Source organism: Eschrichtius robustus, chromosome 8 (genome assembly GCF_028021215.1).
Source record: "Eschrichtius robustus isolate mEscRob2 chromosome 8, mEscRob2.pri, whole genome shotgun sequence".
NCBI lineage: Eukaryota > Metazoa > Chordata > Mammalia > Artiodactyla > Eschrichtiidae > Eschrichtius > Eschrichtius robustus.
The window spans coordinates 20,615,790-20,640,719 of record NC_090831.1 but is presented as its reverse complement, the minus strand read 5'-3'; the positions used below and the strand labels follow the sequence as shown (position 1 = coordinate 20,640,719).

Sequence of the window (24,930 nt, the reverse complement as noted above, 5' to 3'; positions counted from 1 at the left end):
GGTTGGCCAAAAAATTCGTTTGGGCTTTTCTGTAACATCTTACAGAAAAACCCAAACGAACTTTTTGGCCAACCCAATATATGTTCTTTTTCATATTCTTTTCCATTATAGTTTATTATAAGATATTGACTATAGTTTCCTGTGCTATACAGTAGGTACTTTTTAAAATCTATTTTATATAGAGTAGTGTGTATCTGTTACTCCCAAATTCCTAATTTATCTCTCCCCCATCCCTTTCCCTTTGATAACCATAAATTTGTTTTCTATGTCTGTGAGTTTATTTCTGTTTTGTAAATAAGTTCATTTATATCATTTTTTAAGATTCCACATATAAGTGATACCATATGATATTTGTCTTTCTCTTTCTGACATATTTCACTTAGTATGACAATCTTCTGGTCCATCCATGTTGCTGCAAATGGCATTATTTCATTCTTCCTTATGGCTGAGTAATATTCCATTGTATATATATATATCGCACATCTTCTTCATCTATTCATCTGTCGATGAGCATTTAGGTTGCTTCCATGCCTTGGCTATTTTAATAGTGCTGCTATGAACATTAGGGTGCACGTATCTTTTTGAATTAGAGTTTTAGTCTTTTCCAGATATAGGCCCAGGAGTGGGATTGCTGGATCACATGGTATCTCTGTTTTTAGTTTTTTAAGGAAACTCCATACTGTTCTCCATAGTGGCTGCACCAATTTATATTCCCACCGACAGTGTAGGAGGGTTCCCTTTTCTCCACATCCTCTCCAGCATTTATTATTTGTAGACTTTTTGATGATGGTCATTCTGACAAATCCATCACCTTTTATTAAAGCTCTTATCACCTTTTAATAAAAGTGCCTATTTATGCATAGTTTCCTCTGTTGGATTATTCTCCTTACTTACCATTTTACTGTTGGTGACTCCTATAGATGGGGCTTCATAAACCTTCACTGAAAGAATGTTTAATTGGCAGCAATAAAGGTGGCCAGAAAGAATCAAATAGGAGACATCTTGAGAGTGGTCGGGCAGGGGCTGGGGGTCAGTGGTGGAGGGGGCAGTGATTTGATGACTGTTAAAAGCAGGGGAGATCTTCCCAGCAGTTGGGAGATGGCAGAGCTGCCTAGCATGTGGTGGCCCTGCCCACCAGAAAGACAAGATCCAGCCTCATCCACCAGAACACAGACACCAGTCCCCTCCACCAGGAAGCCTACACAAGCCACTGAAACAGCCTCACCCACTCGGGGCAGACACCAAAAACAACAGGAACTACGAAACTGCAGCCTGTGAAAAGGAGACCCCAAACACAGTAAGTTAAACAAAATAAGAAGACAGAGAAATGTGCAGCAGATGAAGGAGCAAGGTAAAAACCCACCAGACCAAATAAATGAAGAGGAAATAGGCAGTCTACCGGAAAAAGAATTCAGAGTAATGATAGTAAAGATGATCCAAAATCTTGGAAACAGAATGGAGAAAATACAAGAAACATTTAACAAGGACCCAGAAAAACTAAAGAGCAAACAAACAATGATGAACAACACAATAAATGAAATTAAAAATGAAATCAGTAGCAGAATAACTGAGGCAGAAGAACGGATAAGTGACCAGGAAGATAAAATAGTGGAAATAACTACCGCAGAGCAGAATAAAGAAAAAAGAATGAAAAGAATTGAGGACAGTCTCAGAGACCTCTGGGACAACACTAAATGCACCAACATATTCACATTATAGGGGTCCGAGAAGAAGAAGAGAAAAAGAAAGGGTCTGAGAAAATATTTGAAGAGATTACAGTTGAAAACTTCCGTAATATGGGAATGGAAATAGTCAAGCAAGTCCAGGAAGCGTAGAGTCCCATACAGGAAAACCCAAGGAGAAACACACCAAGACACATATTAATCAAACTATCAAAAATTAAATACAAAGAAAAAATATTAAAAGCAACAAGGGAAAAGCAACAAATAACATATACAGGAATCCCCATAAGGTTAACAGCTGATCTTTCAGCAGAAACTCTGCAAGCCAGAAAGGAGTGGCATGACATATTTAAAGTGATGAAAGGGAAAAACCTACAACTAAGATTACCCTACCCAGCAAGGATCTCATTCAGATTTGATGGAGAAATTAAAACCTTTACAGACAAGCAAAAGTTAAGAGACTTCAGCACCACCAAACCAGCTTTACAACAAATGCTAAAGGAACTTCTCTAAGTGGGAAACACAAGAGAAGGAAAAGACCTACAAAAACAAACCCAAAACAATTAAGAAAATGGTAACAGGAACACACATGTTGATAATTACCTTAAATGCAAATGAATTAAATGCTCCAACCAAAAGACACAGACTGGCTGAACAGATACAAAAACAAGACCTGTATATATGCTGTCTACAAGAGATTCACTTAAGACCTAGGGACACATACAGACTGAAAGTGAGGAGATGGAAAAACATATTCCATGCAAATGGAAATCAAAAGAAATCTGGAGTAGCAATTTTCATATCAGACAAAATAGACTTTAAAATAAAGACTATTACAAGAGACAAAGAAGGACACTACATAATGATCAAGGGATCAATCCAAGAAGAAGATATAACAACTGTAAGTATTTATGCACCCAACATAGGAGCACTTCAATACATAAGGCAAATGCTAACAGCCATAAAAGGGGAAATCGACAGTAACATAATCATAGTAGGGGACTTCAACACCCTACTTTCACCAATGGACAGATCATCCAAATTGAAAATAAATAAGGAAACACAAGCTTTAAATGACACATTAAACAAGATGGACTTAATTGATATTTATAGGACATTCCATCCCAAAACAACAGAATAAACTTTCTTCTTAAGTGCTCATGGATCATTCTCCAGGATAGATCATATCTTGGGTCACAAATCAAGCCTTAGTAAATTTAAGAAAATTGAAATCGTACCAAGTATCTTTTCCAACCACAACACTATGAGAGTAGATATCAATTACAGGAAAAAAACTAAAAAATACAAACACATGGAGGTAAACAATATGCTACTAAATAACCAAGATATCACTGAAGAAATCAAAGAGGAAATCTAGAAAATCTAGGAAATACCTAGAAACAAATGACAATGAAAACACGATGACCCAAAACCTATGGGATGCAGCAAAAGCAGTTCTAAGAGGGAAGTTTGTAGCAATACAATCCTACCTCAAGAAACAAGAAAAATCTCAAATAAACAACCTAACCTTACACCTAAAGCAATTAGAGAAACAAACAAACAAAAAAACCCAAAGTCAGCAGAAGGAAAGAAAGCATAAGGATCAGATCAGAAATAAATGAAAAAGAAATGAAGGAAACAATAGCAAAGGTCAATAAAACTAAAAGCTGGTTCTTTGAGAAGATAAACAAAATTGATAAAACTATAAGCCAGACTCATCAAGAAAAAAAGAGAGAAGACTCAACTCAACAGAAATAGAAATGAAAAAGAAGTAACAACTGATACTGCAGAAATACAAAGGATCATGAGAGATTACTACAAGCAACTATATGCCAATATAATGGACAACCTGGAAGAAATGGACAAATTCTTAGAAAAGCACAACCTTCCAAGACTGAACCAGGAAGAAATAGAAAATATGAACAGACCAATCACAAGTAATGAAATTGAAACTGTGATTAAAAATCTTCCAACAAACAAAAGCCCAGGACCAGATGGCTCTACAGGTGAATGTGATCAAATATTTAGAGAAGAGTTAACACCTATCCTTCTCAAACTCTTCCAAAATATAGCAGAGGGAGGAACACTCCCAAACTCATTCTACAAGGCCACCATCACCCTGATACCAACACCAGACAAAGATGTCACAAAAAAAGAAAACTACAGGCCAATATCACTGATGCACATAGATGCAAAAATCCTCAACAAAATACTAGCAAACAGAATCCAGCAGCACATTAAAAGGATCATACACCATGACAAGTGGGGTTTATCCCAGGAATGCAAGGATTCTTCAATATACAAGTCAATCAGTGTGATAAACCATATAAACAAACTGAAGGATAAAAACCATATGATCATCTCAATAGATGCAGAAAAAGCTTTCAACAAAATTCAACACCCATTTACGATAAAAACTCTCCAGAATGTAGGCATAGAGGGAACCTACCTCAACACAATACAGGCCATATATGACAAACCCACAGCCAACATCATTCTCAATGGTGAAAAACTGAAACCATTTCCACTGAGATCAGGAACAAGACAAGGTTGCCCACTCTCACCGCTATTATTCAACATAGTTTTGGAAGTTTTAGTCACAGCAATCAGAGAAGAAAAAGAAATAAAAGGAATACACCATTGTAAAGCAATTACACTCCAATAAAGATGTTAAAAAAATAAAATAAAAACACAAACAGGGCTTCCCTGGTGGCGCAGTGGTTGAGAATCTGCCTGCCAATGCAGGGGACACAGGTTCGAGCCCTGGTCTGGGAAGATCCCACATGCCGCAGAGCAACTAGGCCCGTGAGCCACAAGTACTGAGCTTGCGCGCCTGGAGCCCGTGTTCCGCAACAAGAGAGGCCGCGATAATGAGAGGCCCGCACACCGCGATAAAGAGTGGTCCCCACTTGCCGCAACTAGAGAAAGCCCTCGCACAGAAACGAAGACCCAACACAGCCATAAATAAATAAATAAATAAATAAATAAACCCAAAGTTTAAAAACAAACAAACAAAAAAAATGGTCCACACCCAAAAAAAAAAAAAAGGAATACAAATCAGAAAAGAAGAAGTAAAACTGTCACTGTTTGCAGATGACATGATACTATACATAGAGAATCCTAAAGATGCTACCAGAAAACTACTAGAGCTAATCAATGAATTAGGTAAAGTAGCAGGATACAAAATTAATGTACAGAAATCTCTTGCATTCCTATACACTAATGATGAAAAATCTGAAAGAGAAATGAAGGAAACACTCCCATTTACCACTGCAACAAAAAGAATAAAATACCTAGGAATAAACCTACCAAAGGAGACAAAAGACCTGTATGTAGAAAACTGTAAGACAGTGATGAAAGAAATTAAAGACGATACAAACAGATGGAGAGATATACCATGTTCTTGGATGGGAAGAATCAACATTGTGAAAATGAGTATACTACCCAAAACAATCTACAGATTCAATGCAATCCCTATCAAACAGCAATGGCATTTTTCACAGAACTAGAACAAAAAAATTTCACAATTTGTATGGAAACACAAAAGATCCCGAATAGCCAAAGTGATCTTGAGAAAGAAAAGTGGAGCTGGAGGAATCAGGCTGAGTTCAGACTATACTACAAAGCTATAGTAATCAAGACAGTATGGTACTGGCAGAAAAACAGAAATATAGGATAAAACAGAAACAAAAACAGGATAAAAAGCCCAGAGATAAACCCACGCACATATGGTCACCTTATTTTTGATAAAGGAGGCAAGAATATACAATGGAGAAAAGACAGCCTCTTCAATAAGTGGTGCTGGGAAAACTGGACAGCTACATGTAAAAGAATGAAATTAGAACACTCCCTAACACCATACACAAAAATAAACTCAAAATGGATTAAAGACCTAAATGTAAGGCCAGACACTGTAAAACTCTTAGAGGAAAACATAGGTAGAACACTCTATGACATAAATCACAGCAAGATTCTTTTTGACCCACCTCCTTGAGAAATGGAAATACAGACAAAAATAAATTAATGGGACCTAATGAAACTTAAAAGCTTTTGCACAGCAAAGGAAACCATAAACAAGATGAAAAGACAACCCTCAGAATGGGAGAGAATATTTGCAAATGAAGCAACTGACAAAGGATTAATCTCCAAAATATACAAGCAGCTCATGCAGCTCAATATCAAAAAAACAAGTAACCCAATCCAAAAATGGGCAGAAGACCTAAATAGACATTTCTCCAAAGAAGATATACAGATTGCCAACAAACACATTAAAGGATGCTCAACATCACTAGTCATTAGAGAAATGCAAATCAAAACTACAACGATGTATCACCTCACACCAGTCAAAATGGCCATCACCAAAAAATCTACAAACAATAAATGCTGGAGAGGGTGTGGAGAAAATGGAACCCTCTTGCACTGTTGGTGGGAATGTAAACTGATACAGCCACTATGGAGAACAGTATGGAAGTTCCTTAAAAAATTAAAAATAGAACTACCATATGACCCAGCAATCCCACTACTGGGCATATACCCTGAGAAGACCATAATTCAAAAAGAGTCATGTACCACAATGTTCATTGCAGCTCTATTTACAATAGCCAGGACATGGAAGCAACCTAAGTGTCCATCATCGGATGAATGGATAAAGAAGATGTGGCACATATATACAATGGAATATTAGCCATAAAAAGAAACGAAATTGAGTTATTTGTAGTGAGGTGGATGGACCTAGAGCCTGTCATACAGAGTGAAGTAAGTCAGAAAGAGGAAAACAAATACCGTATGCTAACACATATGTACGGAATAAAAAAAAAAAATGGTTCTGACGAACCTAGGGGCAGGACAGGAATAAAGACGCAGATGTAGAGAATGGACTTGAGGACACGGGGAGGGGGAAGGGTAAGCTGGGACGAAGTGAGAGAGTGGCATGGACTTATATACACTACCAAATGTAAAATAGGTAGCTAGTGGGAAGCAGCCACATAGCACAGGGAGATCAGCTCGGTGCTTTGTGACCACCTAGAGGGGTGGGATAGGGAGGGTGGGAGGGAGACGCAAGAGGGAGGGGATATGGAGATATATGTATACATATAGCTGATTCACTTTGTTATACAGCAGAAACTAACACACCATTGTAAAGCAATTATACTCCAATAAAGATGTTAAAAAAAAAAAGACAACGTTACACAACATAGAAGCTGGTGATTCAGTGTGAATTTTCTGTCATTTATCAGCATTTTAACTTTGGAACGTGTTTTTCTTTCTCTCCTTTTGTTAATTAAATAAATGGCTAAAAAAAAAAAAAGAACTTGTAATTCCCTTGACTATTTCTCCATGATGAACCCAACAAATACTATGTTTAGTTATTTGGTTTTCTTAGAATAAGACCTTTTCTTTGCAGTTACAGTAGTTGGGAATATCATTGAAAAATATCCTCCTACTCTAAATCTGTTTACTGCCAAAAGGTACAGACTCCTCCAACCCCATTCCATCACTCCAGTCCTTCCACAATCTTTTTGCCCCTTCTTGAACTTATCACCATTCCTTTAAACTTCCTGCACACATTGAATAGCTTCTGTGCTGTGGTTAAAACCACCTGGCTTCCAAAGTGTAGTAGTTAATCTTTAAAGACAGTGGTATCAGCCAGGTCATTAGGGCCAGTAGAAAAGAATGGATCATTTTCAAGCTGTGACTTTAAATAGCCAAGTCACACCTGAGCCTTCCAGTGGCAGCTCCCACACCCCACCTTTCTTGGTGGATTTGGGTTACCTGCCCTTCCATTGACTCACCCTGGTTCTCAGGTGACATTTCAAGAACCATGCCACTTGAGCCACCTTTTATTTTTAGGTCTGGGGTTAGTAAAGAGGAGAAGGAGGCAGATTCAGAGTAGGGGCTATGAAATTGATTTTGGCATCTTCCTATTTTTTTCAGCCTTTCTCAAGAACGCCTGGCATCCTCCCTTCCTATTTCTTCTCGGACCATATCTCTTAGGCAAGCAATAAAGATGTAGTACTAATACAGTAGTTAAGCCCATGGGCTCTGGCACCAGACAAGCTGTATTTATTTCCAGTATCTCTCTGAAACCGTTCTTTTGAAGGTCATTGACTATCTCCTTATTGAAAACTCTAGTAAATTTATTGTGAAACTTTCTTCTTCTTGACTCTATGTAGCATTTGTCACTGATTTGGTCTCTCCCTGCTTGATATTCTATTCTCACTTGGCTTTTGGATACCACGTTATTCTGATTCTCCTACCTCCTTGACTGCATCCTCCTGGTTCCTCTAATAGCTATTTCCACTCATTCTCCTATTAAATTTAGGGATCCTTTCTTTTTAAATGTTCTCCTCTGGAGAGCTGCTGCAGTTTTACAGCATTGCCTATGACCTCTATGTTCATGCCTTCAAGGTTTATTATCTTCCCCTGGGCTCCAGTCTTCATAGCTCTGTCAAAAGGATATTTCCATCACATTTAATTCAGCATCTTTTGATTAAATCTGCCATACTGTCCCTCCTGGAATCAGCTTCAGCTCACTCCTCTCTTCTTCTCACCACTTTCTCAGGCTTCAAACTTTAAAGTCATCTTTTGATGTGTGCAAGGGAGAAGAAGTTAGTGACTGAGTTTTATCAATTCTTTCCCTGAAATGTCCTATAATATCTACTTCATCCCCCTGTTAGCTGTAGCCCAGACCCTTGTTACCATGTACAGTCATTATCACAATGCCTTTGTCTTTCTCCTACCTGAGTCTCTCTTTTCTCCAATTTTTTTTTCTTGGAAGAATAGTCTCAGCTCAAAACTCACCATAGTTCATTTTCCCTACAAGTCTAAACCCCTTTGCCTTGCTTCAATGCTTACTATAAATTACCCCGACTCTGCTAACAAACAACTTCCCATAACTTCCAGCTATGAGCTCCCTCTTTAATCAGCAACCTCTGTGCTTCTCCCAGGCTCACATGCCCTGTTCACATTGTTCCCCTAATTTAGGATGTTCTTTTCCTTACCCACCTAAGTCCTAGCCATCCTTTGAGGCCAGGGCCCATCTTTTCCCGAATCCCTAACTCTGGCATTCAACACTGTCTCCCATCTCAGTACCTACAGCATTTCCAGCCCATTCCTCAGTGAAGCTCTAAATTATACTCAGCATGTATTATTTTTAAGTTGTTTATTTTCCCACAACCAGATTGTAACCTCCTCCAGGGCAGAAACTTAAGATAGCGCCCTACCTTTACTATAGGCTCACTCTTGTTAACTGAGGACGACTTCTTAGTCTGACTGAAGTCTGGTAATACACTTGAGCTATGGTTAACAAATGTGATTATGTAGTTAACTCATAAAAGTAAAAATGACTTACATTTCAGTAAATGTTTACAATGTCCCAAACACTTCCAGGCACATTGATTAGCTTTTTATAAGGTGAAAAAATCTTCATTTTTCAGATAAGGAAACTGAAGCTTAGGGACGTGAAATGACTTGCTTAGAAGCTCACAGGGCTGAAAAGTGGGAGCCCTCCACTAAACTGCAATGCTTTCTGGTCTTTTTCTTTTCTTTCTTTCTTTCACGAAGATCTAACTTCACCAGTGTAATGGGGAGGATTAGAGACTATGATTCTATCTACCCCAATTTATTTAGGTTTCAACAGAGCAATGTCTGGAGCACAGTGTGACGTATCTTGTGTTTAGTCTCACTGTTGCTTTCCTGATGAAAAGCACCAGCATCTGTTCAGTTTTGCAACTCAGAGACCAGGGAGTCATCTTCAGCATTGCCCTTTCCTTCACTGTCTCACATGCATTTCATCATTAAGCTCAATGTTACTGCCTCCATTTCTCTTGAACTTCTTCACTTCTCGTCGTGTCTGCCACATCTTAGTCTAAGGTACCAGAAGTCACTGTCTCTTTAAGGGCCTCCTTACATCTACTCTTATCCTCCCCAATTTGTTCTCCAGTTAGAATAAGCTTTTCTGAATGCAAATCTGATCATGTATCCCCAACCCCAAGCATTTTAGCAGGCTTCCAGCATCCATATAACAAACCCCTAAATCTATTTTTTTTAATTAATTGATTTTTGGCTGTGTTGGGTCTTCATTGCTGCACGCGGGCTTTCTCTCTAGTTGTGGCGAGCGGGGTCTACTCTTCGTTTTGGTGCGCGGGCTTCTCATTGCGGTGGCTTCTCTTGTTGAGGAGCATGGGCTCTAGGTGCGCGGGCTTCCTTTGTTTGCGGCTCACGGGCTCTAGAGCGCAGGCTCAGTAGTTGTGGCACACGGGCTTAGCTGCTCCACAGCATGTGGGATCTTCCTGGGCTCGAAACCATGTCCCCTGCATTGGCAGGTGGATTCTTAACCACTGCACCACTAGGGAAATCCAACAAACCCCTAAATGTTTAGTACGACCGACTCTCCATGGTCTGACACCATCTTACACCTCACTCCACTTTCTCTCTTGGTGTCTGATCCATTCTATCAGCATCTCAAATATGCCTGCTTCCTCCTACTATAGGGTGTTATCCTTACCCGGAACACTCTTCCCCTTACTCTTCTCCTAGTCAACTCGTATCCTTCCTTCACATCACACTACAATTATTTTCTCAAGACAGTGTTCCTTGACCTTCTTGACCAAGACAAATCTCTCTATGATGTATAATCTCTTAGCACCATGCAAATATCCTCCATCACTTATCAGAGTTGAATTTCATATTTACTTCTCTGATTACTAGTGATTTCTGGTTAATACCTCTTTCTCACACTAGACTAAAAGCTCCTTGAGGTGGGGCTAAGTTCAGCCTCTCACACAGACCTAGGTAGTAATGAAATACTTAAAAAATACTTGTTTAATGAATGGCTTAATGCATGAATAATCACTACTGATGACTACTAGTCATTTCAGTTTGGTTAACGGTTTGATGTCAATTTGTGGACACCCAACCTTGGTTGACTGTTATCACCACTGTGCCAACAATACTGGGAGCCTAGCTCTGTGGTCACATGATAAGTGAGTGGACAAACTACAATTGGCACATTGTCACAGTCACTCTTAATTCCTACTCAGCACATGGCTTTAAGTTGTCAGCATCATGTTTGTTTATAGTGAAGAACTACAAACTAAAATCCTCAATTCTGTCCTGGCAGATGACATAAACACTGAGGTCCCAGTATTCCGCAGATGTTGAGGCACTAAGTTCAACTCAGAATAAGGAAGCACCACATTTAAAAAGCAACTGGATGAAAGAGCAGATATAGTATAGATTAGCTATCTTGAGTTTGAGGCAAAGTGCTCTGAGTCTGGCACATTGTTCTAATGATCTTTGGCATACGGCAAAGCACAGTTAGAAGGGGGTCTGGCTTGGGTTCCAGCCATGCTCGTTTCTTTCTGAATTACCCAAAGGGCCTTGTTATAAAGCAGTGTTGCCTTTAAGACCACTGTACAACATGAACTTTGAGGGTAATATAATAAACAAGCTGCATATTTTCAATATGATTACAAGATGAAATGCAAGCTCATCAGATTTTTCAAGTATCATTTGAAAGGGTCAAAATTTTTATGGGTATGTGAAAGAGACAAAAGATAAATTAAAAGATGAGGATTAATTATTTTTCTTGAGTAAAAGACTCAAGGGCATAATGACGAGCTGGAGTATATCTTAGAATGTCGTTTGTTTGCAAAATGTTACCAAGTAGCTGGGTAATAATTCACAGAATTCATAATGAATTAAAAGACTACCACCTTAATAGAGTTTTTTTTTTCTATTTTACTTATTAAGATGGCCTTAATAATTCATGCACGGCAATACCTTTAACGAGCAACAAAATCTCACGTATCTCATTTAAACTTGGCAACTCTGCTGACAGTTAATATAGTCTTGCACCTCTGAGCCAGCAATTGTACAGGAGCCCTAGGCTGCTAGTAACTGAACCCATCCCATTTACGATAATCCCAGGAAAAGTTAAGCCCTAGATGAATGGCTGAATTTTACGATCATTCGCTAGGAAGATTTATTCATTCTTCATTTGTGGGGAGGTGAGAGAACAATAATGAGCCCAAACTATAACTCTTGTTCCACAGACTGCATTGCTGGCTTTGCTTCTTTCTTAACGGCAGCAACTGATTACCATTTTCTACTTAGATGGTGAAAAGAGAGAGAGGCATGTAACACTATCCCACTAGGCAAGGTGAGTTCTCTGCTTTACTCAAGCAGGAGTGCAAATACACAGATAGTTTAGACTTAACTTCTCTACCAGCATCTACCAGGCAGTTTTATTAAGCCACTGTCATTTCTTAAAGACACAATGAAGGAGCATTTACAATTGTTTTTCACATAAAAGAACGTTCCAGGTGATAATTCTCAAGGTACTGTTCAAAATAAAATTTCAAAAGCAGACAGTAATTTTAATACACATTTATGTGCTACATCCATTTATATGATACCACTCACTGCTATATTTACAGTAGTCTGACTGACAGAAAATAGACTCCATTTAAATCCATTAAGACTTGTTCTTGGCATAGTGACTTAAGTTGGAGAAGCTCACTGAGCTGGCCACTGTTTCCTTTCATATGCCATTTAAAAAAATATTAGAGTTAAAAGTCAGTAAAGGCTTGGATTTAGGGAAAACACAGAACAATGTCACCACAAAAACTGGTTTCTTTTTTACGTATGAAGTCGCTTTAATAATTCATGCATGGCAATATCATCAACAAGTAACAAAATCTCATGTAACTCATTTAAACTTACTGTGCTGAAATTGGACATGCCAAATTATATCACATTTGGGTTCACTACATGCAGAAACATCCATACCTGGTGTAAGGTGGGAGAGGCAGAGTAATTCTGGTCCATTTGTTGAAAGTATCTGACACCAGGATGCGCTGTAGGTGATAGCGATTGCATTCAACATTGGTAGGCAGACAGTCCCTTACCAATGGGTGCCATGACAATCCAAGGTCTACTGAGTACTCCAACTCAATAGCTGAAACAGGAAGCATTATTCTGGTTAGAAATACATATCTGCAGATCCAGGAACCATAATTACTTATGTTTTCATATGTTTTAATTTCAATCAAATATCATTTGATTTTCCCCAAATGTATTTCCTGGTTTTATTTTTTCCTCTGTATATTACTAGTGATTATTTTTAACTTTCCATATTAAAATAATTTTTCTGTTAAGGGGATATGATAAAGTGAAAAAGTAACTTTTCCTGAATCACTTCTTTTTTTTTTTTTAATTAATTAATTAATTAATTGATTTTTGGCTGTGTTGGGTCTTCGTTTCTGTGCGAGGGCTTTCTCTAGTTGCGGCAAGTGGGGGCCACTCTTCATTGCAGTGCGCGGGCCTCTCACTATCGCGGCTTCTCTTGTTGGGAGCACAGGCTCCAGATGCGCAGGCTCAGTAGTTGTGGCTCACGGGCCTAGTTGCTCCGTGGCATGTGGGATCTTCCCAGACCAGGGCTCGAACCCATGTCCCCTGCACTGGCAGGCAGATTCTCAACCACTGCGCCACCAGGGAAGCCCTGAATCACTTCTTATACTGTGAAATTTTCAGAACAATTCTAACAAATCTATTGCTTCACATGCAGTTAAAGCAATAATAATAATAGTTATAATTTATATATATTTATTATTTAATCTAATAGTTATAGGATATATATTGTATAAATACATTATATAAATTAGATATAATTTATGTATTATAATAACTATATTTTGTCTATTTAAAGGTTAACATACAAATATAGAATGTAGTAACCATATGTTATAATGACTACTTTTTAAATAGTTAAAAATATTGAGCAGCCTTCTCAAAATTTAAGCATTCTATAGGGATCCTGACCAACTTATGCCAAACTTTCTCTGGTATAGGTGAAATGCCTAAGAAATTGACAAATCTCTTTTGCTTATATATCCTGCTTTGCTGTGTTATGGAATATACTGGGAAATCAGAGAAGCCTAAAGAGGGAGCTGAAGGCCATGCAGTTCGTGCCAAAGCAGGCAGTCAGGCTGGGTCTTATGGAGAGAGATTTCTTTCTTTCCTTTCTCTTCTTCCAAAACATTCAACCTATACGCTATGTTTTATATTTCTCTCTCTGGTCCCTTCTTAAGACTTTATAAACTACTTCAGCCTATACCTCCCTACTGAAACTGCCTAAGACCACGATTCTCAGTCTTGGCTGCACACTGAAATCGCCTGGGTACCTTTAGAAACTACTGATGCCAAAGTCCCACCTGCAGAGATTGGGATTTCACTCTCGTGGGGCAGGCCAAGGTGTTGGGAGCTTTTAAGTTCCCCAGGGGATTCTCCCATGCAGCCAGCGTGGGACCACTCACTGGTCCTGGTGGCCTAAGGTTCCTGGTGGCCTTTTCTAGTTAAATACAATGGCCTGTCTCAGTCTTCATTGTTCTTGCCCTCCCTACAGCCTTGGACATTATTGATGACTCCCTGGTTCTTGAAACTTTCCTTTCTTTTGGAGGACATTATTCTGAATCTCCTGTCTTATTTCCCTCTGACTTCTGTGCTAACTAGCCCAGCTATGGGCATCTTTCCAGACTCCATTTCTGGCCTTCTATTCTACACCTATCTTCCTTGGGCTTCAACTGTTATCTCTGTGCCCAAATCTCCCGATTTTACGTCTCAAAATTGATTTTATTCATTCAGCAAATGTTTATTCAGCCTGGCATTGTCCTGGATGCTGGCACACCATGATGCACAGTATAGACAAAGTTCCTGCTTTCTACACTGCAAGCCCTCTGCACTAAAGGATACCACCACTTAAAACTGTTTTCACCACACTAGAGAAAGACTCATCATTTTCCCTCATAAATAAACATCTCTTCTTAACTACCAAATGCTATCAGTGACAATGCTTTTGCACTAGTTTTCTGGGTTCAAAACTTAGAAATTATTTTAGAAATTTTACTCCTTTCTTCTTTACCCTCTATGTTCAACATCTCACCTGGTTTTGAGGTTTGCTGCTTCTTTCCTTTTGGTTTGCAGTGTCTCATACTAGTTTTATCCATTCCCTTTCTCTTCATGCCACGTAATTCAGGTTTTCATCACTTCCTACAGATTCAAACACTGACACTTTTTTGTTGGGATTCTTCTCTACCCACCTTCATTGGCTCCTGGGCTAATCTCCCTAAAACCCACCATGCCACTCCCCTGCACTTGTGCCCTCTTATTCATGACCTTGTCAAGCACAAATTCCTGTGCCTGCCTTTTAATGCCCTTCTTAACCTGCTGCCAACTCTTCTTGGCCACTTTCCTCTTTCATTTTTTATTCAGTTTCATCTTTCTCAAGAGGTTTACCCAGCCTACAGAAGAAAGTACATGTGACTGGGCTTATGAAGGCAGAGTTTCAGTCTTGGTTCTGCTGCATGCTGACCGTGTCATAACTCACCTCCCTGGTCTCTAGCTGACTTCCTATGCTAATGAGGGAGTGGGTGTCTAGGACCCTAAAGTCCCTATCTATTTTCAAAATTAGCACTCTACTCTCCTCCATTAGATGCAAATATTGTCTGTTCAGGCTGGTCTGCTCATGGTTTACCCATGGACCAGGAGAATCCGCACTTTATGCTGCCAGCCCAGCCTGGGGTGTCCTCTCTTCCCCATTCACCCTTCAAATTCACTCCAACCATCAACACCCACTTGAGACTTAGCTTCTTTGTGAAATCTTCCCAAACTTCTTGGACTGGCCATCCATTGGTTATCTCTTCCTCGGCCGAACTCTCATTACATTTTGCATTAGTACCACTCCATACAGCACTGGATTTAGTCATTTATTGGACTCACTTTCTGAAGTATCCCCTCAACTAGACTGTACCTAGTGAAGACAGGCTGTGTACCTTATACTTTTCCAAGCTCCACCTTTACTGACTAGTTTAGTGTTGACTGATTGAGTCTGAAATAGAAAGAGTTCTTCTGGGCTTCCTTCTTAGATCTGTCCATTAAATTCAGACTAATGGAAATATGAAAAATCTGGATTTTTCAGGACCTTGGAAGTAACCAAGTTCTCCAGATTTTGGCCCCCAAGAATCTAAAACATTGTAGTGTGAACATTCTAGTTTGGATCTCTTGGAAGAACAGTGATACAGCGTGGTGAAAGACCAGAAGGTCCCCAGAATCCTGACAGATCTGCAAATTCCAGTGAAGGGTCCAAGTATGCAAAGATGTCAGTTTTTATAGCTCCTAAGATAGGCTTGTGTGTGTGTGTGTGTGTGTGTGTGTGTGTGCACGTGTGTCTGTGTGCATGCGTGTGTAAGGTATGCATAACCTAGAAGATGCAAACTGGTCACAATCACAGTGGTTTAGAATATGCTATGACCCACAGTGGCAGAAAGTATCAGACAAAATAGGAACAACAAAATTTCATGATTCCTGGGAGATGGAAAGGAGACAATAACTGGACTAATCTAAAGCCCTATGAATTAAAACCCATGTAAATACAAATGTATGTGTAAATCCTATTGCTTATTCTGACATTCTCTATATGACGAGAACCCTTTATTCTGTAAATATGATACTTAAAAAATCTGGGTTTATAAAAAGAGATAAATTGGGGGCTATTGTTTATAAAAAAAGAAGTCTTCATGGACATATGCTTAAAAATAAGCTCACAATCTGAGGCTTCAAAAAATAAACATCTAAAACTCAATTTACACACAGCATTTTCAAGAACGCAGTTATGTTTTGACTGAAAGCACACTTGTGTTTTACTTACAGACTTCTTGGAGGTGTAGTATAGTCCTTTGACAGAGGCAGCCTTGGGTGCCCATTTACACTTCTCTGTCCCTCTACCTGGAAAGGGAATACTCACCATAACAAGAGTCTGTGACCGAGCAGGAGGCGGCGAAATCTATCTGTAGGAATGAATCCTCGCTCACAGCAATGTCTGTGGTGACCACATAACGGGTGCTGGCCTTTTCGATGAAGACTAGGGCATCACCAGTAGAGCCACACACAGGCATCTTGGTGCCTCCAGGGTGAAGCAGCCATTTCCTACTGTCCAGAGTTGTGAAATCATCCTCCAAGACTGTATTACCAGAAATATTTCCTCCAATAAGAATCTGAAATATATTTTTTAAAAAACAACTTTTCAATTTGGTTTCGAGATAGGAGAAAGTTCATTCCTTTTTGTTTGTTTGTTTTTATCTGTCAGATCGCTCAGAACTGGCATTATACAGCAAGCATAATGTTAGAGGGCCTTTCAGAATGCTCCTGTTTATGTGGTCTGCTTGCCCATCTGGCAAAAAGCTACAGAAACAAATTGAAAGACTGACAAAACCATTCACAGCCTTCATGGGCCAAATTGTGCCTTTGGAAACTACGCGTACCCAAGCTGGGAGCGCAAAGTTTGGCTTACATTATTTTCCATGTAAAATTTCTATTTAAGGACAGTTGTACCCTAAGGCATTTCAGTTCCAATTCTTTGCATGGATTCTACCGTTTGTTAACAGGTTCTTTGAGTTCTATTTGATATGCATATTATTATGTATGAAGATCCTTTAGAACTGTCCATAAGGATGTTAGGGAGATTTATTTATTTTTTCTTTAAAGGCTAGGAAAGAGGATTGGGCAACTACTGCATGTGGCACCAATGCTAATTTGCACATTTTCCTTTTCGGAGAATTATAGCCCCGTATCACGCTTGATAAGGTCCCTCTATCCATATGGCAGAATCCTCTATGAGCAGAACCTGGGCCTTCTGTTGTGTCGTTTGTTTTTATAGGTTCAGGCAGTTGAAGGAATAGAGAATGAAAGGAACCTAAATGCCACATCTAATCTAGCCGTGTGCCCTTGGGTAAGTCACCCGACTGTGGGTACTGGGCTTCCTCTACTGAGCGAGGGGTTGGACTAACTGCTTTCTAAAGCCATATTTAGCTCAAGTGACAACATTGTAACAGTTAATCCTGAAGGGACTGACCTGGTCGATTACCCAGGGACTGTAGAAGTGCCCATTTTCAGATGGTTGCCACCAGCGGAGACGTGTAGAAGCAGAACGGGCTTTCAAAGGTATCTCCAGGGCTATGTACCTGCCCACGTTGCTGGAGTTGCTGAAAAGGAACTCTTGAAGGAGACTCCACGAGAGGCCACCATTGAGAGAATATTGCAGAAGCACAGGTTGGCTCCTGGGGTCTGGAACACCTTTACCACATCCCAGTCTCATGAAGAACTGCACAAATCTGATACGAGTAAAATCTACTGTAGACTTTCACTTGAGTGAAAATTCACACCATTGACAAAAGACAAGTGCACAGGATAATAGGGGGAAGGTATACCTTTAATGAATATCATGATTTAACGAACGTCCGAAGCCATTGTTTCAAAGCCTGACTTCTCTTTTTAATGTGAAAGGGAGTTAATAAAACGTGAAGTCTGAAAAAGGCCATTCTGTACCCATATTTATATTTGGCACCCCTCCAGAGGGGAGAGTCTGAGGGAAGTGAGCATTCACTGCACCCTCTGGCTATTCTATAAGAAGATGGGGGGTGTCCAAAGGCTGTCCAAGTTTGGGAGTGTGTATTGCTCTCTATTCAAGATAAATTTGTATCCTTGCCCTTAGTATCTGAAACTGGAAGAATGTAATCAATGTAGTTTATGCCGTTTATTGGCAAAATCATCCATTCCCTGGTTTTACCAGTAGTTTTCCAGATCTCATATTGTTGGTTTTGTGAGACACATTTAAATTCACCAGTTGTAGCACCTCTTTGTGAAAGGCCAGGCATCTTTTGGAAGAGGTGTGTCAAACCTGAGCCTCTTTTCTGTCTTTTGTGCCAGGGGCAGGAGAGCATGAGTGTGGGGTGGTGGTGATGGTGGGCTGTGCCAGCCTTTGACTGTTGCTGGGTCTGGGATGGATGATACTGGCCATCGAGAACTGTGGCAGTCAGCCAGTGGCAATCTTCCCAGCTGGCAGGGAGGTGGACAGAGCGGCAGCAACCAGCTGGGGTGCCAATGAAAACCAGCTCACATGTTATCTTTGGCAGGCGAGCTGCTGGTGCCTGGTCTGGCCGCTGTGCTAGCTGGTGATGCAGAATAAATTTCATATGCAACCCAACACACATACCCAATTATGGACGCATGTCAAACATATGAAATATATTGGGGCTTACAATAAAAGTTAACAGTGCCATATATAAAATCATGCACTCTTCATGGGTTCCTCCCCTCCCCCATCTCCACTAACTGGGCATTCATTTACCTCATAACCCTGAGAAAATTCGGATTTTATATGGAGGTCAATATATGCAAATCTTATACAGCATGCTACTAAGATGAGATAAATAATGGAGCTTTTAACATTGGATTAATGACAAAAATACATGGTTAGTGCCTTGTGAAGTTTATGTCTATAAAAACAATAATCATTTACAGAGAAACACTTTTAGCACATTGTCTACTTGTATTGGGAAAATGTTTATATTAATTTATAGATAAACCATGTTAGAATTATTTGGAAAAATCTCATAATTTCTAAATTAGAGAACTCAGCTGCCAGTGATAAATCTTAAATAAAGAGAAACAAATTAAACTACATGCATTAAAATAGGATGGAGATAAATAAAATCTTGCTTTCTATAACCTTAAAATTATTATCTCATAGAGTTATATTTTCTATGAAGCATGATCAAATTTATAATTCAATAAATGAAAGATTTAGGAGGAAGAAGAGGATAAATATGTTACAGTGTATGTTAAGATACTCTGAAATGTTTCAAAAGATGAAACATGATTTCTTTGTTCACTTGAAAAAATAGGTCAGGGTTCCATTTTATACATGTTAAACTGTATTTTCTATTTAACTGGCTAAGTTTTTGGCTCATCAAATGATCAAGGGATATACATCTTGACAGGACATAATCCTCTGAGCCAGTTTAAAATGTTTGTTTCTGAGTGACTGTGCTCAATTTAGAAAATGAGTGCTCTGAATGTATGAGCAAATCATTGGAAAGAAATGCTTACAAACAATAAGGCTACACTTTAGATGTTCTTATATTGCTAATGGATATAAAATTAACTGTGAATAATTTGTGGATGTATTGTATTTCAATTAAGCTTTCCCCTAAGAATGGTAAATAACTTCTACATAGTCCAAGTGCTAATGAAAAGTATTCTGTAGAAGGTGCATAAAGAAGATGCAACGTTACTTTCTTGAAGTTAAAGTGAGTTAAACGTTGTCACTCCCTGGTCATCCACCATGTAGAAGACCAGGTATTAACCTCTGTCCGTTTAGCTGCGTTTTATTTCTGATCCAGTTATTGTACAAATCTCTCTCAGTTTTAGAATGGAAATTATATAAATCATGTCTTAATGGAGTCTTTGACAAGAGAGAAGCTCAGCACTTACAATGGAAGGCCTTGTCCTTGAGATCCCTGCTTCTTTCTGTTTTGATTATGTTCTGCTACTTTACATTACAACGTGGCTCTTCAACAGCATTTAAAAATGATTACCTAGCATGTGATAAATCCAGATCTCGTGTCATCAACATGCGTAAGCCATCTTCATTGAAAAAGAGGTTGTTTCCACTGGAAAGGATTCCACACTTCCGAGATGGCTTTCCACCACTCATTAATAAGAATCTATCAGATTCTAGCTGACCTGAAAAAAGTGGAAAATGTGGTTTACCTATGACCCCAAATACAGTCATATTATTTTTTTAAAGGAATATAGTAAGTGCTTTGTGCAGTTTTAAAATATGAAGTCATGAATACTGAAGTCATATATTTGGGGGATAAGAAGTCTCTTCAACATTTTAGCTTGTTTGAACTGTTTAACATTGGCTGTATGATTTAAGGGTTCAGATGACAGAGGGAGGAGGCCTTTTCCTGAGTATCTATGGTCCACCCAAATTGTTCCCTCTTTCTGCTCCTCTGCACTGCAAAAAAAGACACTGGCTAGTCAGAGTGGTTCAGCCCAAAATTAAAAAAGGGTAATGAGACCTTTCCACTGGCCTCTTCACTGTGTCCTTGCTACTGAGAGGACAGTATCAGGCCAGTGTTATATAATATTTTTAAAAAACACAATTTTAATGGGAGAAATTTCAGTGTAATTTAATATTTCCTATTAAATAATGTCTTTCAAAACCAGCTTGCCAATCTCTTTAGATATTCACCTTAGATCTAATTTACTTTTTTGATTGTGGTAAAATGCATATAACATAAATTTTGCCGTTTTTACTATTTTAAAGTTAATGATTCAATGGCTTTCAGTACATTCACAATGTTGTAAAACCATGTTGTGTTGTGCTAACTAGCTCCAGAATTTTTTCATCACCATAAAGAAAACCTTGTACCCATTAAGCAGTTACTGCCCATTTCCCCCTCACCCAGCCCCTGGCAACCACTAATCTTTTTTCTGTCTCTATGGATTTGCCTATTTTGAGTGTTTCATAAAAATGGAATCATGACATGTGGCCTTTTGTGTCTGACTTCTTTCACTTAGTATAATGTTTTCAAGGTTCATCTATCTATATTATAGTATGTATCAGCATTTCATTCCTTTTTATGGCTGAATAATATTCCATAGTATTGATATACCTAAACCTAATTCTCAAATGTACCTTAAAACCATAGATATATTATAAAAAATCTACAGACAACTTGGGAAAAAGAAAAAATCTTTTAATCCCACTATCCTAACAGAGATAGCTATTACATTTATTTAAGACTTTCTCTTGTGAGAATGTTTTTCCACTATTATCAGAAAGCATATCCAATGGATATACAATTAACTGTGAATAATTTCAATCATTAGAGCACATACATTTTTCTACTTTGTCACATATCTTCATACATAATGACATTAGATTCTAGGTATAACTGAGGTGCATAAAGTGACAAAAGGCTGCATAATGAGATGGTGATAAAGCAATGACAAGAATTTATATTTCTGGAAACTTGCTCCTTCTAACCAAGATTAACCCTCTATAGACATTTTCCAAAATTATCATTGATCAGAAATTACATGTGATAGAAAAAAATGGCTAAGATAGCCTTAGTTCTTCTCAATTACGGTCTTGTTCACTCTCACTGACCATTGTTTCAAGAATGGAACCCTATGAAATTCAGAACTAAATGAAGGCTTGGGTGGTCCCAAACGTAACGATAAATAATGAAACATCAGAGTGGAACTTAATGATTACTTCTACATTACAAATTGTGCTTAACGTATAAGTTCTTTCACAAAGCTACATAGATTTTATATGAAGAAATTACCTTCAAAATCATCCTTGAGAAAATCAGGATTTTTGGTGCTTATTTTACAGGTTGGACCTGAGTAGCCAGGATCACATATACACTTGGTTCCATTGATGCAACTCCCGTGTCCGTTACACATCTCTTCACATTGGGGACCGATATAAACATTATCAATGGCCCATGTCACTGGCTGAGAGCCAGCAGGATAAAATCCTTGGTACCATCTGAAACGCACAGATCTGGAAAAGACATACAAGCCCTTCAAAATCTAATCAACACATTATTCTAAGTAAGCACATCTGATCAATGAGCAGTGGGCAGTTACTACCTCTGCACCACACTCAAGAAGTACAAAACATGATTCAAAATCTCAGGACCATAAACTCCATTCCTCAATCTCCAGGCTTTTGCCAATAAAGTTCCTGCTTTCTATAAGCCCTTCCCAATCCTATCACTACGTCAAAATTCCACTTGAGCTTCCACCTTTTTCAATATTGACTTTTCTTGGTGAGGATTTTTCCATTAAATACTGCCTATGTTCTACATAACTGATCTTTTTTTTAGTGGAGGTAAAATTCACAAAGTATAAAGGTAATAATTAACCATTTAAAGTGTACAATTTGGTGGTGTTTAGTACCTCCACAGTGTTAGCCAGCTATCACCTCTATCAAGTTCCAAGACACTTTCATCACCCCAAAGGAAACCCCGTGCCCATTAAGTATTCTCCCTTACACCCAGCCCCTGGCAACCACTAATCTGCTTCCTGTCTCTGTGGATTTACCTATTCTGGATATTCCATATAAATGGAATCATATGCTATATGAGCTTTAATGTCTGGCTTTAGTCACTTATCATAATGTTTTCAGGGTTCATCCATGTTGTAGCAAGTATCAGAATTTCATCCTTTTTTTATGACTGAATAATATTCAATTGTATGGCTATATCAACTTTATTTACCCATTCATCAATTGATGGACATTTGTTTTGTTTCCACCTTTTGGCTATTGTGAATAGTGCTTCTGTGAATATTCGTGTACAAGTATTTGTTTGAATACCTCTTTTCAATTTTCTTTTTATAGAATCACAGTGGATTTGCTGGGTCATATGGTAAATAACTCATCCTTTAATTTCTCTCTCTTCCATAATTTTGATGGAATTTCCATTATTATAGTTATCACAGCTGGAGGTATTTAAAAGCACACCTATTTGCCTCATTGGCTATGAGCTCCTAGAGGCCAATGCTCACACCTCTTTCTTTTTTGCACCCTTTCACGGTGCCCAGTACAGTGTTTCACACATAGCAGATGCTCAATTAATGTTTCTTGAATGTCATTTGTTATGGAAAGCCTTAAAAGACAAACTAGGGTGTTTTGGATTTTATCCTATTGGCAACAGAAAGTCCCAAAAGATTATTTTAAAGAGAGGAGTGACAAAGTCAGATTTATTTTTAGTTAAATGTCTCATTTCTTAATTTCTTTTTAAATGAAACACAATTTTCCTTTTTACTTGTAAGATGATTGTCCTATCATGTTGCTGACGATAAGTTAGCTCCTTAGAAATAATCTACATATTTAGGTAGCAGGCCAGAAATAGTTGAGTATATTTTATTATGTACAAAACTCAGTTCAAAGAAGATAGACTTTATTTCAGAGGAGCTAGATATAGAGATGGCATGTGCACACATATTCGTACCCTGTGAATCTGTCCAATTTTCAATTTATATGTCTGAATTTCAATTTATATAATTGAAAATTGGACAGATTCACAGGGTACAAATATGAATGCACATGCCATCTCTATATCTAGCTCCTCTGAAATAAAGTCTATCTTCTTTGAACTGAGTTTTGTACATAATAAAATATATGGTTTGGTTTCTATATGAAACCAAATTCAGAATAGTTCTTTTTATTTGAGAAACAGAAATTAGAAGTCAGTATTAGAAGCATTTACTAGACTTCTAAAGTTTAGCAGATAGTAAAGCAGATGGAGTCAAGTTCCCACATATAATTTTAACCCTAATTTCATTGTTTATATCAAGACTCCAACTATATTAAGCTGCCCCCAAAATGCCAGTTCATAATTAACTTTTATTTTCTAATACTTGTCAGAGTTTAGTCTTGGCAAGAAGCACTTCCTACCTTTTGAACTTTCAGACTGCTGAGTTGAGGGAAACGGCTGGAGTTTTCCTTTGAACAAAGCCTACATGGAATTTGTTTGAACTTCTTATTTATTCAAATGTTCTGAATACAAATGAACCACCTTGGTTGGATATTTATTATTGTTCACCTGTCTTGACACAGAAACTGCAAGCACTATGATAAATGGACTGAAGGGTCTGGTTTCACTGTGGTTCCCAGTCTGCTGAAATCTTATTTTGAAAATTTCTCACTGCCACCCTCCCTGGTGAATGTCAGCATCTGTTCTCCCAAGCCAGTGGTATTGAAAAGAATCTGTTTTTTTAATGTAAACTTAAAATTTCAAGCACACAGCAGTGCTTTCATTAAATAGGGGTTTTGGTTGACTCATGAAACTGCATAAAGCAAAAGCAATTAGGACGTTTTAAAGACAAAAAGACTCTAAATGAAAAAGACACAAGGGTGATGTGAATAAAATTCGATGGAAGCTCAATACTTATGCTTTAAATGTGAATTGACTGTATGTAAAGGCAAGAAACAGCCATTTCTGCACCTGAAACATTTAGTATAGTTTTTTGGTACCTAGTGTCCTGTGAGTGCACAGAAAAAGGCAATTTAAACACGGGTAATATATTTCTTTTAGCATCTAGCACTTGTGCCATTATTATGTACCATGCTGAATACAGACCAAGGAATGGTTCACTGAGTTGGAGAAAATTTAACTTTTGCCTTCCAGCAATTCATGCCTGTGTGGGTCTTAAGAAGAGTGCTAATTGTTTTCCTGAAACAAGGACTAGACAACGTTTCTAAGGCAAATTCTTCTCTTTGTAGAAACAGTTGAAGGCAGTTTGAAAGGTAGGTTTATACCACTGTGAGAGTGGGCATGCCTCCTTAACAGATTTACTTTCCTTTCATAGAAATGAAAATCATATG

General features: G+C 38.3%; 1 protein-coding gene across 1 annotated transcript in view; it reads right to left on the bottom strand.

Moving 5' to 3' along the window:
- The window catches only part of RELN (reelin), a 523,882-nt gene that overhangs the window by 41,828 nt on the left and 457,124 nt on the right, over window positions 1-24,930 (bottom strand). Inside the window, exons 42-46 of the mRNA XM_068549918.1 lie at window positions 21,881-22,101; window positions 20,117-20,264; window positions 17,593-17,851; window positions 16,486-16,735; window positions 12,474-12,642 (exon numbers count right to left, since the gene is read on the bottom strand). Of these exons, the coding sequence (XP_068406019.1) occupies window positions 12,474-12,642; window positions 16,486-16,735; window positions 17,593-17,851; window positions 20,117-20,264; window positions 21,881-22,101 (1,047 nt within the window). The remainder of the gene's footprint in view (window positions 1-12,473; window positions 12,643-16,485; window positions 16,736-17,592; window positions 17,852-20,116; window positions 20,265-21,880; window positions 22,102-24,930) is intronic.